Here is an 18,289-nt window from a genome sequence, read left to right on the forward strand (position 1 = left end):
ACAGTCTATTTTAGATTAAAACTATCTATTGAGACATGCTAAATGGTGAATTAATTTAGGCTCTATAATTTTTTATTTCATCATTTATCTCAAATGAGATCTTGTGTTTAATTTATTGATTCTAGGCACCAGCTTAGTCTAAAGATGGGAATACATTTCCAGATGTTAGCACATAGAGAAAAAGAAAATCTTGCTTCTTTTAAATCAGAATTGCTTTTCTCTTTCTTCCCACATTCTCACCCATATACCCTTCTTGAGTGTTAATACTTTGCTTCCTGGAGAACAGGATTTGCTTCCTGGAATCCTGACCTAAAGCTTTAGGGACAGACTTCAGTAACAACAGATAATCTCTGAACCTGAATTGATTTCTTAGGGGCAAAAAGCTGACTGGCCAGCAAGCTTTGATATGTTTTGTGAAGTGAAGTGTGAACAGAGCTGAAGGGCTCCAGAAAACAGTTAAGGTTTTGGAGGCTCTGGAAGAGATTAGGACATGAACATAAGTCAGCCAGAAAGAACATTTGGGAATAGATCTAAGATGTATTATAGAGATATTACTAAGTATCACTGTGGTATAGGCAATCTAAACTGTCTTCTCCATTACCCATTATATCTTCAGTTAAAAAAAATCTACATTATTTTGAGGAAGAAGCCTATTTTTTATGATGTGACATCTTGCTGAAAAGAACAACTAAATGTGTGTGGGCAGTAGCTGTCCACAAGCCTTACCAAGGTTATGTACTGGTGATAAGTTATATTGGAGGCAGGCAGGCGGAAGGAGTAATGCTCTGCAGACTTTTCTGAAATACTGGTAAGGTTGACAGTGTGCACTGATCAGCACTTGATGTCTTTGGGGGGCTTTTGATCAGGTCCTTTGTCATATCCATTTTGCCTAGTTAAAGAGATTTACAAGAGATAGATTAATCTCATTCTCCAATAACTCTATGCTCTACTGAATAATCACAGTGCTTCTTCCTTTCAAAAAGCACTTTATAAATATTAATCCCCACATCATTCCCATAAATTCCACTTTTTAAATAAAAGGGAAAAGACAGCTGCTTCCCATTAATTATCATATCAGAACATTGATTGGACATTTTCTGAAGAGCTTGATTATGTATGAGGGAAAAATAATTTTTCCTCTATCCTTCTGAGTTCTTAGCTGAGGACACTGTAGTAAAAGATTAGCCAGAGATAAACTCATAGAAGTTTATTAACATGTATATGCATGTATGCATAGGAAATATCCAGGAAAAAATGAGTCACACCCCTAGATGCCTTTAGAATTCAGGATTAAAGACCATCTTAACAGGAAAAGCAGAAGAGGGATGTAGAAGCTCTTAGGGCACAGTAAATGGATTTTTACAAAAGATGGAAAGACAAGTGGGCCCTTAGGAGAATACATAGGGGGTGTGACAGATTGTGACAAAGTCTGTCTGGCTGTGGTGCCAGTTTTTAGTCTCCTGTCCTGTGATATAGTAATCTTCCCTGGCTGATGAAACTTCTTCCTGGGATTTGTGACAATTGAGTTCCTTTTGGAGGATTTGTCTTTAGACAGATAAGGAGTGTTAGAAAAATCCTCTCCCTGCATTTGTGGTTTTTCAACTACCTACAGCTCAAAATAATCAAAATACCAAAGTGGCATATTTTAGTGTGGAATGCCGTGAACTCCTACAGTGGTATTTTGGGGTGACACATTCTGCTACCCTTTAACTATGAATATAACTTCTATCTCTCGGGGTAGGGAGCCCCAAAGTTGAAAATGCCAAAAGCTCCGAGCCTTCAGTCTTAATAATGGGCTCCATTTGGCATATGGAATTGGATGAGTCACTGTTTCCAGTCTTGCATGAGGCACTTGCCCAGTTATGTGATCCTAGAGGTGTCACCTTACTTCTCTCATCTTAGGGGAGAAAAAAATCTCTTCCTCTACCAATCTTACCAACTGAAGCCCTGTAAATTAGATTAACAAGAGAAAAACAATAGAATTTCATGAACATGAACATGTACGCATGGAAGCTCCCAGAAATGAGTCACCCAGATTAGGGGTTAGATACCCTGTTGGCTTTAAATACCAACAAAAGAAGAGTTTGGGGCTTTCCAGGTGGTAGCGGCAAGTTGGGGGAAAGTGACAGGAAAATTATGTTTAGTAAAAATCTGTTGTGCAGATTTTTTTTAACATTTTTTTTCCTTGCTTTCCTTCTTTTGTTGCAAAGCACAGGCTCTAGGTGCATGAGCTTCAGTAGTTGCAGCTCAAGGGCTCAGTATTTGTTGAGCACGGGCTTCACTCCTCTGCAGCGTACGGAATCTTCCAGCACCAGGGATCGAACCTGTGTCCTCTGCAATTGACAGGCAGATTCTTATCCATTGCACCACCAGGAAAATCCTGTTGTTCTGTTTTAAGTATGACCTGGGCTTCCCTTGTGGCTTAGCTGGTAAAGAATGTGCCTGCATCCACCTCATTAGAACTGATTCAAATGTATTCTTTTTAATGGCTGAGTAATACTCCATTGTGTATATGTACCACAGCTTTCTTATCCATTCGTCTGCTGATGGACATCTAGGTTGCTTCCATGTTCTGGCTATTATAAACAGTGCTGCAATGAACATTGGGGTACATGTGCTCTTTCAATTCTGGTTTCCTCAGTGTGTATGCCCAGCAGTGGGATTGCTGGGTCATAAGGCAGTTCTATTTGTAGTTTTTTAAGGAATCGCCACACTGTTCTCCATAGTGGCTATACTAGTTTGCATTCCCACCAACAGTGTAAGAGGGTTCCCTTTTCTCCACACCCTCTCCAGCATTTATTGCTTGTAGACTTCTGGATTGCAGCCATTCTGACTGGTGTGAAATGGTACCTCATTGTGGTTTTGAATTGCATTTCTCTGATAATGAGTGATGTTGAGCATCTTTTCATGTGTTTGTTAGCCATCCCTATGTCTTCCTTAGAGAAATGTCTGTTTAGTTCTTTGGCCCATTTCTTGATTGGGTCATTTATTTTTCTGGAATTGAGCTGCATAAGTTGCTTGTATATTTTTGAGATTAGTTGTTTGTCAGTTGCTTCATTTGCTATTATTTTCTCCCATTCCAAAGGCTGTCTTTTCACCTTGCTTATATTTTCCTTTGTTGTGCAGAAGTTTTTAATTTTAATTAGATCCCATTTGTTTGTTTTTGCTTTTATTTCCAGTATTCTGGGAGATGGATCATAGAAGATCCTGCTGTGATTTATGTCGGAGAGTGTTTTGCCTATGTTCTCCTCTAGGAGTTGTATAGTTTCTGGTCTTACGTTCAGATCTTTAATCCATTTTGAGTTTATTTTTGTGAATGGTGTTAGAAAGTGTTCTAGTTTCATTCTTTTACAAGTGGTTGACCAGTTTTCCCAGCACCACTTGTTAAAGAGATTGTCTTTAATCCATTGTATATTCTTGCCTCCTTTGTTGAAGATAAGTTGTCCATAGGTGTCTGGATTTATCTCTGGGCTTTCTATTTTGTTCCACTGATCTATATTTCTGTCTTTGTGCCAGTACCATACTGTCTTGATGACTGTGGCTTTGTAGTAGAGCCTGAAGTCAGGCAGGTTGATTCCTCCAGTTCCATTCTTCTTTCTCAAGATTGCTTTGGCTATTCTAGGTTTTTTGTATTTCCATACAAATTGTGAAATTATTTGTTCTAGCTCTGTGAAAAATACATTCGAATCAGTTCTAATGTGGTGGATGAAACTGGAGCCGATTATACAGGGTGAAGTAAGCCAGAAAGAAAAACACCAAATCAGTATACTAACACATATATATGGAATTTAGAAAGATGGTAATGATAACCCTATATGTGAGATAGCAAAAGAGACACAGATGTATAGAACAGACTTTTGGACTCTGTGGGAGAGGGAGAGGGTGGGGTGATTTGGGAGAATGGCATTGAAATATGTATACTATCATGTAAGAAATGAATCGCTAGTCTAGGTTCAATGCAGGATACAGGATGCTTGGGGCTGGTGCACTGGGATGACCCAGAGAGATGATATGGGGAGGATGGTGGGAGGGGGGTTCAGGGTTGGGAACTCATGTACAACTGTGGTGGATTCATGTCAATGTATGGCAAAATCAATATAGTATTGTAAAGTAAAAAAATAAAATAAAATAAAAAAAAAAGAATGTCCCTGCAATGTGGGAGACCTGGGTTCAATCCCTGGGTTGGGGAGATCCCCTGTAGAAGGAAAGGTTACCCACTCCAGTATTCTGGCCTGGAGAATTCCATGGACTGTATAGTCCGTGAGTTCCCAAAGAGTCAGACACGACTGAGTGACTTTCACTTTCACTTTTCTCCATTCATAAAAGAGTTGGTAAAAGTCCTCCTCTTCCTGTATGGGAGAGACATTTCCACAAATGGAAGTCTTATTTACTAATCCTATGTATATTTCTTTACAAAAGAAACTCTGTGCCCTAGTTTTAGAGCCTCTGCTGTGTCTGCTGGTTCTCTATGGCCTTTAATTCAAAATAACCCATACTCCAAAAAGGCATATTTTGGGCAGCATATTCTGGTATCTCTCACTGCCCCTTTTCCACAACAGAAACCTTCCTTTGTGTTCATTTTACTTAGGGAACTGGATGTAGAACTGTTAACACAGAGATATATTTTAATGAGACATTAAGGTGCATGCATGGGGAATTAGGAGCTTTCTCTAAATAACAGAGAGAGAAAAAGTTCCCTGGAGAAAATTCAGGGAATTCCCTGGAGGAACACAGAAACCAGAGGGTTTGCATTTTCTTGGTAGAATGAAAAGCAGAAAAGAAGAAGACTATAGCAGTGAACCTCTAACAGTCTGGTTTTAAAGCTCAATTTTGCCCCCAATTAGCTGTGTTACCTTGGGCAAACTATTGCTCTTTCTGGACTTTCTGGAATTTCCTTACCTGTAAATAGTAATAGTATTCATCTAATAGAGTCAAACATACAAAGTCCTTAAAAAGTACTATATGAACCTCCCTTTACTGTAAACTTTCCTCTTCTTGAGGCAAGAACTTAGATGAGGCCTGAGAGAACAAAATTTTGAAGGCAGATTTTAAACTTAGCTAAGAGGATAGCAAATAAGCCTTATATGTCTCTATTGTGTAGTTTTCAGTGGAGTATACATAATTCACTAATGTTTTTATGCATTCTTACTTTATTATGTTTGTCTTTAAAAAAAGAACATTTATAATACTGGTGCTGAATATAGGTCCTATCTATTTCTTCTGAAAATACCCACTTGTGGAAGATAACTGCTTTATTATAGATAAATATGTAATAAAGTCAAAGAGATAACTACTGGGACTGCATTTCATGGACTGTCTTTCATCTCTTTAAAATTAAAAAAATAAATAAAATATAATATAAATATTATAGCAAACACCCTCTTGCAACAATACAAGAGAAGACTCTACACATGGACATCACCAGATGGTCAACACCGCAATCAGACTGTTATAGTCTTTGTAGCCAAAGATGGAGAAGCTCTATACAATCAGCAAAAACAAGACCAGGAGCTGACTGTGGCTCAATCATGAACTCCTTATTGCCGAATTCAGACTTAAGTTGAAGAAAGTAGGGAAAACCACTAGACCATTCAGGTATGACCTAAATCAAATCCTTTATGATTATACAGTGGATGTGAGAAATAGATTTGAGGGACTAGATCTGATAGACAGAGTGCCTGATGAACTATGGATAGAGGTTCATGACATTGTACAGGAGACAGGGATCAAGACCATTGCCATGGAAAAGAAATGCGAAAAAGCAAAATGGCTGTCTGGGGAGGCCTTACAAATAGCAGTAAAAAGAAGAGAAGTGAAAAGCAAAGGAGAAAAGGAAAGATATAAGCATCTGAATTCAGAGTTCCAAAGAATAGCAAGGAGAGATAAGAAAGCTTTCCTCAGCAATCAATGCAAAGAAATAGAGGAAAACAACAGAATGGGAAAAACTAGAGATCTCTTCAAGAAAATTAGAGACACCAAGGGGACATTTCATGCAAAGATGGGCATAATAAAGGACAGAAGTGGTATGGACCTAACAGAAGCATAAGATATTAAGAAGAGGTGGCAAGAATACACAGAAGTACTGTACAAAAAAGATCTTCATGACCCAGATAATCACAATGGTGTGATCACTCACCTAGAGCCAGACATTCTGAAATGTGAAGTCAAGTGGGCCTTAAGAAGCATCACTATGAACAAAGCTAGTGGAGGTGATGGAATTCCAGTGGAGCTATTTCAAATCCTAAATGATGATGCTGTAAAAGTGCTGCACTCAATATGCCAGCAAATTTGGAAAACTCAGCAATGGCCAGAGGACTGGAAAAGGTCAGTTTTCATTCTAATCCCAAAGAAAGGCAATGCCAAAGAATGCTCAAACTACTGCATAATTGCACTCATCTCACAGGCTAATAAAGTAATGCTCAAAATTCTCCAAGCCAGGCTTCAGCAATATGCGAACCGTGAAGTTCCAGATGTCCAACCTGGTTTTAGAAAAGGCAGAGAAACCAGAGATCAAATTGCCAACATCTGCTGAATCATGGAAAAAGCAAGAGAGTTCCAGAAAAACATCTATTTCTGCTTTATTGACTATGCCAAAGCCTTTGACTGTGTGGATCACAATAAACTGTGGAAAATTCTTCAAGAGATGAGAATACAGACCACCTGACCTGCCTCTTGAGAAACCTATATGCAGGTCAGGAAGCAACAATTAGAACTGGACATGGAACAACACACTGGTTCCAAATAGGAAAAGGAGTACATCAAGGCTGTATATTGTCACCCTGCTTATTTAATTTATATGCAGAATACATCATGAGAAACGCTGAGCTGGAAGAAGCACAAGCTGGAATTAAGATTGCTGGGAGAAATATCAGTAACCTCAGATATGCAGATGACACCACCCTTACGGCAGAAAGTGAAGAGGAACTAAAAAGGCTCTTGATGAAATTGAAAGAGGAGAGTGAAAAAGTTGGCTTAAAGCTCAACATTCAGAAAACAAAGATCATGGCATCTGGTCCCATCACTTCATGGGAAATAGACGGGGAAACAGTGGAAACATTGTCAGACTTTTTTTGGGGAGGGCTCCAAAATCACTGCAGATGGTGACTGCAGCCATGAAATTAAAAAACACTTACCCCTTGGGAGGAAAGTTGTGACCAACCTAGATAGTATATTAAAAAGCAGAGATTACTTGCTCAACAAAGGTCCATCTAGTCATGGCTATGGTTTTCCCAGTGGATGTGAGAGCTGGACTGTGAAGAAAGCTGAGTGCCAAAGAATTGATGCTTTTGAACTGTGGTGTTGGAGAAGACTCTTGAGAGTCCCTTGGACTGCAAGGAGATCCAAGCAGTCCATCCTAAAGGAGATCAGTCCTGGGTGTTCATTGGAAGGACTGATGCTGAAGCCAAAACTCCAATACTTTGGCCACCTCATGCGAAGAGGTAACTAATTAGAAAAGCCCCTGATGCTGGGAGGGATTGGGGGCAGGAGGAGAAGGGGATGACAGAGGATGAGATGGCTGGATGGCATCACAGACTCCATGGACGTGAGTTTGAGTGAACTCCTGGAGTTGGTGATGGACAGGGAGGCTTAGCGTGCTGCAATTCATGGGGTCGCAAAGAGTCAGTCACGACTGAGCAACTGAACTGAACTGACTGAACGGAATATAAATATATTTAATTTTAAAAGTTATGATTGGATCTGAGAAAATCATTCATATTAACCAAATTCATAGGAGATCAATTTAAGGGTTGATAAAGGAAAGTACATCTTTCAGAAAAGTCTGTTGTGAGGCCTAAGATCACTTAACAAATCACATTATAGATTGGAAACTAATGAATTGATTTAGAGTCCAGTATTAAAGATAAAGGAACTGAATGAGCAAAAGCAGTATTTTCAGGAAAGTACAGCGATTTGCTTAATGAATTGCTTTGTAGGCTCAAGGAATACTTCTTTATTCAGAAACAGGACTTGTCATCGGAAGATCACCCTTCTCCCAGAACCACAGCAGAGACACAGAATGGACACATCTTTGATTCTCAAGACTCCAGTTTAGAGGAGAATAGGATATGTTACCCAACAAATTGGTTCCCACTGCTTACTGCTTACAAAATCAGTTACATACTCGCAAATGGTAGAAGGGAACGGTGCCTTTGATCAGAATGCTGGCAATCTGAGGACATGGAATTCACATTCCCCCCAAAACCACCTCCAGAGATTCCGCTTGGCCATGAAAGCTTTTTAAGAGAAACAGAGACATAATCTCAGTTAATCATTGAAATAGGGGTCAGAGTCATCACCATCCCCTTCTCTGTGCAGACTTGTGTACAGGCTTGTTGACTCCTTGTGATCTTCCTCTAGATGTTATCCTGTTCACACAGTTTGGTTGCAGAGTTTGTTCTGGCAATTACTGGAAGGGAAGCTAGGGAAGAGATCTGATCATCTGTTACTCATTCTTCATTTCTGCTGATTTAATCTACAAAAAGAACCAACAAGTTAGGCAAGATATTGGGTGATTAAAAGATCTGAAAGGTGTGCTTGGGCCAGAGATGAATAGAATAGCATGAGGGTGCCTGGTTTAAAAATGCATTACTATATAGCTATAGCTCTGCTGAAATGACAAGAAGAGGGGGCTTTTGGCTGAGGGCCGTTTCCAGTAAAGAGCTGCTTACAGGGCGTGGAAGAGAATTCACTATAGGCAGGTAAAACCTGTGTTTGAATCCTGATTCAACTACTCACTAGTTTTGTGAATGGGCAATTGAGTAACAACCCTGCCCCTTGGGTTTTTAATGTATCAAATGGGGCAGGTATAGAAGGTACTTTATAGAGAATGAATGAGACAATAAGTGTAGCACTTACCACAGGGCAAATTATGTATGTTAAAAAATGTTAGTTGCAATGGATCATACTCCTATTATGACATATCCTTGTCCATAATAACATTAATTGTATCATGGCCTTCACTGTATCATTTATACTTTACTTCTCCATGTAGAATTTTGAAGACTCCCTGGTTCTTTAATTGGGCAGCATAAGTGGTATATTTACAATTCATCTCAGCCAGATAACTTCAAAGAGACGAACTATCTCATCCATTTTCCTTTTCTTGTTCTTATGAGCTTTATACTATTTAAAATTTTAATCACACTCATTATCATGTCAATTTTTCAGAATGGCCTTCCCTTTTGTCATTCTCGAGTCTTTTGGCTCCAGGAAGACAAAATCATGATTTCCTTATGGCCATTTATATCCAGCACTTAGCATTGTGCCAAGCATATAGTATATACTTTTTCAAATGAAAAATATACATGTATCACTCTTTCCTGATTATATAAATAGCCATCTTCTCCTACAAATCCCATACTGAATTTTTTTATTTGGAAATCATGGAGGTTAGGGGGGCACTTTTTTCTAGGAAGTCTAATTTGTGCTTTACTTGAAAACTTGAGTTCTAATAATTGCTTTGTTCAATTTGTTCTCCATCTAATCTAGCATCTCTATTTCTTTGGAGGCCTATTCATATTGTTCCCTTTGTTTGCCTCTTTCTAGTGTTAAGCCTGCTTAGATGTAGTGCAATTTTTCTTCATTGGCCCATTGAGACTATGGGGACTTTAGTGTGACTGATACCTTAAGTGAGGAGGGTCATGAGAGGTGGAGGGGCCTGGAGGCTGGCGCTATAGCCACCAGAAGGTTGGTTGTCAGTCCTCTTTTAAGGCATCAGAATGAAACTTCTCTGCTGTTCTCTCTCCTACCTCAAGGAAGAGAGGATGATCCCATTATTCAGTTCCTCCTCCATTTCCTGGACCATAACTGGCTGATCCTTCCCTGGAAGGTCAAAGATCCTTAAAGCCCACACTTTCTACGATCCAAAGATGCAGCATGCTGTGTTGATCTCAAGGCTCTCGTTGGATCCATAGGGGAGAAGGCCTTGTAACAACCTCTAGTTGGCACCTCTGGACCCCAGTATCTGCTAGGCTCAGGGTAATTGGGCAAGACAGAGTCAGAGTGCAACTCCAATTTCACAGAGTGACATTTTTTGATCTCTTAACCAAATTCTAAATGTTAACCATATTTTGCAACTTATGAATGCAAACCTCTCCAAAATTAGTTATTCTTATTTATGTGGGTATCTCGAGAACCATGGGAAATAAAACTATATAAGCTGGAAAAAGAGCATAACAGAGAACCTTTCAAATGGCCCTTTTATCTTCTCTCACTGGACACACAAGTGATTGCATCCTGGGGAGCTGGTAGTCAGTGCTCTTCTCTCACTGGACACACAAGTGATTGCATCCTGGGGAGCTGGTTGTCAGTGCTCTTGAGAACAGGGGCTTCTCTTCAGAGTCTGAGTTAGTATTTAGCACATGTATGATGCAACTGAGAACTATAGAGACTTTGGTCATATTTACACAATTGACCAGTAGTTTTTAAAACCCATTTTTAGCCTAAAAGACTTTTGTTCAAATAACACTTAGTGGGAAATCTCAGTTAATGAAACAGAAGAACTATTCTGGCTGAAATGAGCATAAAGTACTCAAACCATTCCTGTTTAGGTATCTCTCTGGCCAGTGAGAGGGCTCCCCAGAAACCTTTTTATTCTGAGGGGTCACAACACTGCAATAGACAAACAAGGCTCTTAAATGATTGTTACACTTATTTCAGCTACATTTTCTTTCAATATCAATCTCACCAGCTGAACCACTGGATTCAATGAACTGCATCAGTTATTGAGATGGATAAGTAAATGAATGGGTCATTACGTTTATGAGCAGTCTAAGCTAGTCATTAAGTCAAAATGATAAAAAGTCAGAAGATTGAAAGTAAAGCTGGGCAATAACTTCAAAAGAAATTTAATCAATTATCATATATCTAATGTAGAAATTTTTGGAGAAATTTGATCAATTTTTAGAACTTAACTAACCAGATCCTTAATAAACTGAATTTTTCTCACATGTGTTTATTAATAAAGATGTAGATGGTGAGGAGATACTAAAATCAATCATTAGTATTTATATGTTATGCTGTCTATCCAGCACAGCTCTTAGCATTATGAAGGATACAAAGATATATAAAACATGGCTATTAGAGTTAAGCTTTATACACATATAAGCTTTTACAATGTACCTGGGAAGATAAAACCCACATATGTGAAATTATCTGGAAAGAATTAAGTGTTAAATTCTATGTAATTAATTTTTAAGTAGGTAATTTAATTATTTTAGGGCTATTCTTTGTAATTCAAGCACTATTAAGTAGATTTTCAATGCACATTCTTAGAATATACTCTGGAGTCAGTAAAGATTGAGTTCAATACATTATGGTTTTATAGTAATATAGCTGTCTACCATGAAGGGTAAGATTTAGAGTAATAGCTTTGGGTTATTATTTAATCCACAGACGCCAAAGTTCACATCAATCAAGAATTTTAGGCAAAAGTGATAGAGCAAAGCCAAATCATAGGCACCATATCTGGAAGGTTTTATAATCTACTCTTACCAAACCTTCAAAGAAAGAATAATTCCTACTGTAAACAAATTCATAGAATAAAAAAATGGAGGTGTTCCTGAATTAATTTTATGAGACAAGAATGACACATACCAAAACCACTCCTGATTAATAAAAAAGCTTTTGGTGAAACTCACTTATGAAATGAGATGCTAATATACCAAGTTAAATAGCAATTAAGTAATCCTGCAAAATCACAACCAAGTGGAGATTACCTCCAGGAACCTGAGCTCATCCTTAGAAATTCTATTACTATAATGGGTTATTTTTTTTCCAGATTTTATTTTATTTTACTTTACAATACCGTATTGGTTTTTGGTAAAGGTGATGGATTAAACAAATGCATTTACTTTTGTTATCTCCAAAAGTCCCATTAAGATGACAGTAAAGAGGTATTTGAGCTTCCCAGGTGGCACTAATGGTAAAGAACCCATCTGCCAAAGCAGGAGACGTAAGAGATGAGGACTGGATCCCTGGGTTGGGAAGATCCCCAGGAGGAGGTCACAGCAACCCACTCCAGTATTCTTGCCTGGAGAATCCCATGGCTAGAGGAGCCACAAGGCTGCAGACCATGAGGTCACACAGAGTCAGACACGACTGAAATTATTTAACATGATGCACTCAAAGAGGTGTTTTGATTTGCTTGCTTTATTGGGTTTTTCTTTCTTTCTTTAATATATATTTCTTTCTTTAATGTATTTACTCAGATAAGAACTGAAGGGGAGATACAACAATAAAATTATGGAAATTGGAAAACAGGAAGACAGGCAGTAACTAACTGGAGAAAGATGAGCTTTAAGCAAACAGGAGAAAGCTGAGAGATGACCAGATGTGTGTGTGTGTGTGTGTGTGTGTGTGTGTGTGTGTGTGTGTGTGTATAATAGAACATCAAAAGCCTTGGCATTTGGGACACCAGGAACTTCTGAAGGTAGGAAGAAAATGAAACTAAGAACCAAAAGATTATTTACAACTCCACTTATGAAGAACCCTCCCCAGTCACGAAATCAGCTTACTCCGACTTTCCAGCAAACTGGGCAGGAGACTGAAAGCTTACTCAGTGAAAGGAAAGAAGGTTTCTCATTGCAGTTGCTCCTCCTGCGGCAGAGCATGGGCTCTAGGCAAGTGCTGACTCTGTAATTATTGCCACGTGCTTTGTTATTCCACGACATGTGGGATCTTCCCAGACCACGGATAGAACCAGTGTCCCTTGCATTGCAAAGCAGATTCTTAACCACGGGAGTATCAGGGAAACCCTGAGAAGAAAATCTTTTATGCTTCTGGAATGGAGAGTGGGACCCAGGTAGAATACAAAGTCTCAGGACTCAGAGCAGCTTGGAGTTTTCCATGTCAACACTAGAATCCAGAAAATAATGGAACAAAACCTTCACAGTTCTGAGATAAAAGGTTTTCAGTCTTCAGTCAGGTTATCAATTGGTGTGAGAGTAGGATGTAGACATTTTTAGACATGTGAGTTTTAAAATATAAATTACCTCCCAAGCACCCTTTCTTAAGAAGTTACTGGAAAATGTGCTCTACCAAAGTGAGGGGACACAACAAGAAAAAGGAAGATGGAAAAGGAAATAGGATATCCAACCAAATAGACAAGCAAAGGAATCCCCAGAGTGATGATGAAGAGAGATTCCAAGATGACAACTGAATCCCAGGCAAATAGAACACCCAGCAGAGACTGGGGCAAGTCCAAGAGCTCCAGGAGACTTCTCTTCAAGAAGACAGACTACCTGCTGTATCCAAATACGTAGTGAGAGGAAACTAAACTTGAATCAGTGATAAGTACGTCGAAACTAAGCAAATAAAATGGGTAATTATGAGCTCTGGGGAATAAATACCTGCTTCTCTGGTGGGACTCTGATACAGATTTTGGTAATTATAATTCTTAAAGAGGAACAGAATCTTAATGCATTTCTTAAATTGCTTCAGAGTTTTCTTGCATTGGGCCTCTAATTTGATTAGATTTAAAATACTAAAGGGTATCTAGTAGTAAAGAGGGCATTTGCCCTCCACAATGTGAAGTGGCAATAAAGATATGCAGAATATCACCATTTGCTGCTACTGCTGCTGCTGCTAAGTCGTGTCAGTCGTGTCCGACTCTGTGCGACCCCATAGACAGTAGCCCACCAGGCTCCTCCATCCCTGGGATTCTCCAGGCAAGAATACTGGAGTGGGTTGAGGTTCTTAGTGACTATGTAGTTGATAACCTTAGAACATTTTAGTCAAACTGAGGAGTATAATAAGATTCAGTGATTGCTCCTAAATGCACTAGAGAAAATGGGCAAAGAAAATGATGAGCTCAGGGCTTCAAATTTCCAGCTCAAGCTCAGCTTAAATGACCTAAAAATCTCTATGTCCGATCTGAAAAAAAAAAAAAAAAACAAAACCAAAAAGCCTTATCACCTATAGTTGCAAAGCTGAGATTTCTGAAAATAACCAAAGTTTCATCCTGAAAGTAGCTGAATTACAATGCAAACTGAATTCTCAACCTCACCCAGTGTTTTCTGTTAAAGTAAAACATTGATTGCTAAGGAATGGGATCCTGATAATTAGAATGAGGATATCTGGGAAGATCCCAATGAAGCTGGGGGCACAAAGCTTTTAAGTTCTGCCAGTAGAAGCAGCCCTTACACCCTTGCCTGTGGAGGTCAACCCTGCTTAGTCTGAAGAGCCCATAAAAACCTCTCCTGAAGTAGTTGCCTTGCAAGTCACTACTGATTCTGTACAGGACTTACCACTGCCACTCCCTGTGCCTCTAGACCTAAAAGCAGACTCAAGTCCTGACAAGCCCTAAAGGATGAGAGGTGAGTTTATCATGAGCTGTTTCTCCACACAACAAAAGAAGTACATGAGTTTTCCAATTTATAAGGACAGAAATCTGGGAAGTAGGTATTAAGGGTGTGGGTGAATGGGGTAGAAAATATAAAGTTAGGCCACATTTATTGATATGGGCTCCCTAAGCAAGAGATTCTGAACTTTATGATTTAGCTTGAATGGTGAAAAAGGCTCTGGCAGATTGTTTGGTTGACTAATACTCTGACCAAAAGTTGTGCTACACTAAATTAAGTTAGAATGCCACACCTGCCTTGGTATGCTATTGAAGAAGGAATTAAAAGGCTTAAGGATATAGAGATGTTAGAGTGGATTTATCATGTAAGACCTCTTGGCCATGTTTAAAGAGTCCAGAAGAACATTTTAATTATCTAGTAGATAGCATGGCCCATCTCTGCCTACCAGTCATCCTCTTTTTCCAGTCAATACTGTCATTACCCAATAAGCTCATGAATGGAGTAGGCAAGGAGTGGTATGAATGGAGATTTTAGATGGGCTCAGTAGTGTGGCCTCAGTCTCCAAGGCTGACCTGACTATAGCCACTGCTGAGTACCCAAACTGCCAGCAGCAGAAACCAACACAGACTCCACACATTCTTCAGGAGATCAGCCAGTTAACTGGTGGCACATTGATTATATTGAACCACTTCCTTCAATGCAGAGGCAGCATTCTGGTTTTACTGGAATAGAAACTTAAATTTGCCTCCCTGCAGACAATGTTTTTTTCAAAACTATTATCCATGGACTTACATAATACCTTATCCACTATCATGGTATTCTACACAGTGTAGTTAGAAGTGATAACTAACTTCACAGTAAATGAAGTGTGATAATACAATCATATTATGGAATTCACTGAGCTTACCATGTTCCCCATCATCATGAAGCAGCTGGCTTGATAGAATGATGGAATGAACTTTAGAAGACTCAGTTACGGGATCAATTAGGCGGCAGTAACTTGCAGGACAGGAGCAAAAGCTCTTCAGAGAATTATACATGCTCTAAATAAACACCCAGTATAAGGTGCTATTTCCCTCATAGCCAAGATGCACCGGTTAAAGAATCAAAGAGAAGAGATAGGAGTGGCATCATTTACTACTAATCCTACTGATTCACTGGCAAAATGTTTGTTTCCTGTTCCTAAAACCGTATGCTCTGCTGGTCACAAAATCTTAGTCTCAAATGAGAGGAATGCTTCTACCAGGAAACTCAACAGCGATTTCATTGAACTAAAATTTAGACTGCTACTCAGTCACCTTAGGCTTCACATGCTTCTGAATCTACAGGAAAAGAAGGTTGTTACTATACTCATTGGAGCAATGGGGCACTCGATCCTGATTACCAAAGGGAAATTGGGCTGCTACTACAAAATAGAGGTAAGGAAGAATATGGCTAGAATACAGAAAATCCCTCAGGGGATCACTTAGTACTATCATATCCTGTGATTAATGCCAATGGAAAATTACAACAACCCAAGTCAGGAAGGATTTCTAATGGCCCAGAGCCTTCAGAAATAAACATTTAGGTTACCCAACCAGCCAAACACAACTCCTTGAAATGCTTGCTGAGGACAAAGGGGGATATGGAATGGGTAGTAGAAAAAGGTAGTTAAAAATAGCAGCTAAAATCCTGTTACCACTATTGAAACAATTCCTGTAATAGTTGAGTATTTTTATATGTAAATAGTTTTATTCCCTCTCTTATTCCTTATTATCTCATATAAAATATGCTGCTGCTACTGCTGCTGCTAAGTCGCTTCAGTCGTGTCCGACTCTGTGCGACCCCATAGATGGCAGCCCCCTAGGCTCCCCCGTCCCTGGGATTCTCCAGGGAAGAACACTGGAGTGGGTTGCCATTTCCTTCTCCAATGCATGAAAGTGAAAAGTGAAAGCTCAGTCATGTCCGACTCTTCACGACCCCATGGACTGCAGCCTACCAGGCTCCTCCGTCCATGGGATTTTCCAGGCAAGAGTACTGGAGTGGGGTGCCATCGCCTTCTCCCCTAACTTTATATCATAATATTTAAGTTATAGAATATCAAGTAGAAAAGTGAAGTTTACTCAAGGATTTTGCATTCTGTTTTTTTAAAAAAAACATTTATTTGGCTTCATCAGGTCTTAACTGCAGTACATGGGATCTTCATTGCCTCGTGGGCTCAGTAGTTGCGGCATATAGGTTTTCTGGTTGCAGCCTGCAGGCTTGGTTGCCTCAGGCATGTGGGATCTTAGTTCTCCTACCAGGGATCCAACTCGAGTTCCCTGCAAGATGGGTTCTTAACCAACCACCAGGAAGTCCCAGAGTTAGCATTTTTATCTAGGGAAATGGTTGGTGAATTTTAATGTGTATTCAGGATAGGTGAATCATATTAAGCAGAGCTATGACCTTGTTATTGTTTCAGAGACTAAGTGTCATTTAAGGAGATGTGTATGGGTGCTAAGTTGACAAAGGGTGGGTCATACCAGTTTGTGTCAACTTGCTTAGGCTATGTGTGCGTGCTAAGTTGCTTCAGTTGTGTACAACTCTGTGAGACCCTATGGACTGTAACCAGCCAGGCTCCTCTGTGCATGGGATTTCCCAAGCAAGAATACTGGAGTGAGTTTCTGTGCCCTTCTCCAGGGATCTTCCCAACCCAGAGATCAAACTCCTGTGCAGGCAGATTCTTTACTGCTTGAGCCATCAGGGAAAGCCTGCCTAGCTTATAGTACCCAGTTATTCAACCAAACACCAATCTAGGTATTCCTGTAAAGGTATTTGGTAGATGTCATTAATATCAACAATCAGTTGACTTTAGGGCAATTATCTCCAATAATTTGGGTGGACCTAATCCCTGCTTGCAACTTCCCTGTGTCTATATGTGCTAAGTCGCTTCAGTCCTGCCTGACTCTTTGCAACCCTATGGACTGTAGCCCACCAGGTTCCTTCCCTGAAGAAGAAGAAATTCCATTTATGGACTGCAGTCTCAGCTTCTAAGAGTTTTCAGCCTGCCTTTCCTAATAGCCTGCCCTATACATCTGAACTTGCCTAGTAATTTTCCCCAGTGGCTGACTACCAATATCATTAATATTATATGATAATATGCTATATTTTATATATAATACATATAATAATATATAGAGAGGTTTATTGTAAAGCATAGGCTTATAAATAAGTATATAGGTATCTTTACACCTATCCATGTATCTATCTCCTACTGATTTTGCTTTTCTGTTGGAATCCTGTTACAGTATCTTTTAAAGAGACTTTCTCTGTCTTTGAGATTAATCTGAAGCAAATGACCTGAGAGAATTTTTTGTTTGTTTTTTCTGTGAGTTTGCTTCATAATGTTGTAAAGAGGTAACATAAAGTGCAGGGCCACTGTTTCAAAACAAAGCAGGGCTACCAGGAAAAGATAAGGGCTATTAAATTCCAATTTTTTTTCAGCTTCCTTTATTCCTGGGAAGCCAGGAAAACATCTTTGATTTATAGGCAAAGTTCTTTTAAAACGTCTCGAAATTATTTCTCTAATTTCTTGAAGAGACAGGTTTCTTTTGTAGATGTCTTTTTATTTATGGCTGTGCTGGGCCTTCATTGCTGTGCCCAGGCTCTCTCTAGTTTCAGAGAGAAGGGGCTACTCTTTGTTGTGGTGCATGGTCTTCTCACTGCAGTGGCTTCTCATGTTGTGGGGCACAGGCTCTAGGTGTGCGGGCTCAGTGATTTCAGTCCACAGGCTTAGTTGCCCTGTGGCAAGTAGAATCTTCCCAGACCAGGGGCCAGGCCTGTGTCCCCTGCATTGGCAGGCAGATTCTTAGTCATTGAACCATGAAGGAAGCCCTATAGATATTTTTTAAATATCAAGAATAACACAAAACCCCATGCCTATAGTCACTTAAAATCTTACTGTTCTTAAGTTGTTAAAAAAAAAAAAAGCATGAAAGATTCTTTCAGCTTTCTCCAATATACTCTCCACT

The 18,289-nt window shown here is 39.4% G+C and overlaps 1 protein-coding gene across 1 annotated transcript in view; it reads right to left on the minus strand.

Annotated features, from left to right (window-relative positions):
- Positions 1-7,927: 7,927 nt before the first annotated feature.
- ARL6IP6 (ADP ribosylation factor like GTPase 6 interacting protein 6) overlaps positions 7,928-18,289 on the minus strand; it is a 67,076-nt gene continuing 56,714 nt past the window's right edge. The window contains exon 4 of the mRNA XM_060409926.1: positions 7,928-8,473. Within this exon, the coding sequence (XP_060265909.1) occupies positions 8,455-8,473 (19 nt within the window). The 3' untranslated portion in view covers positions 7,928-8,454. The remainder of the gene's footprint in view (positions 8,474-18,289) is intronic.

This window comes from Ovis aries, chromosome 2, assembly GCF_016772045.2.
Source record: "Ovis aries strain OAR_USU_Benz2616 breed Rambouillet chromosome 2, ARS-UI_Ramb_v3.0, whole genome shotgun sequence".
In the NCBI taxonomy this organism is placed as follows: domain Eukaryota; kingdom Metazoa; phylum Chordata; class Mammalia; order Artiodactyla; family Bovidae; genus Ovis; species Ovis aries.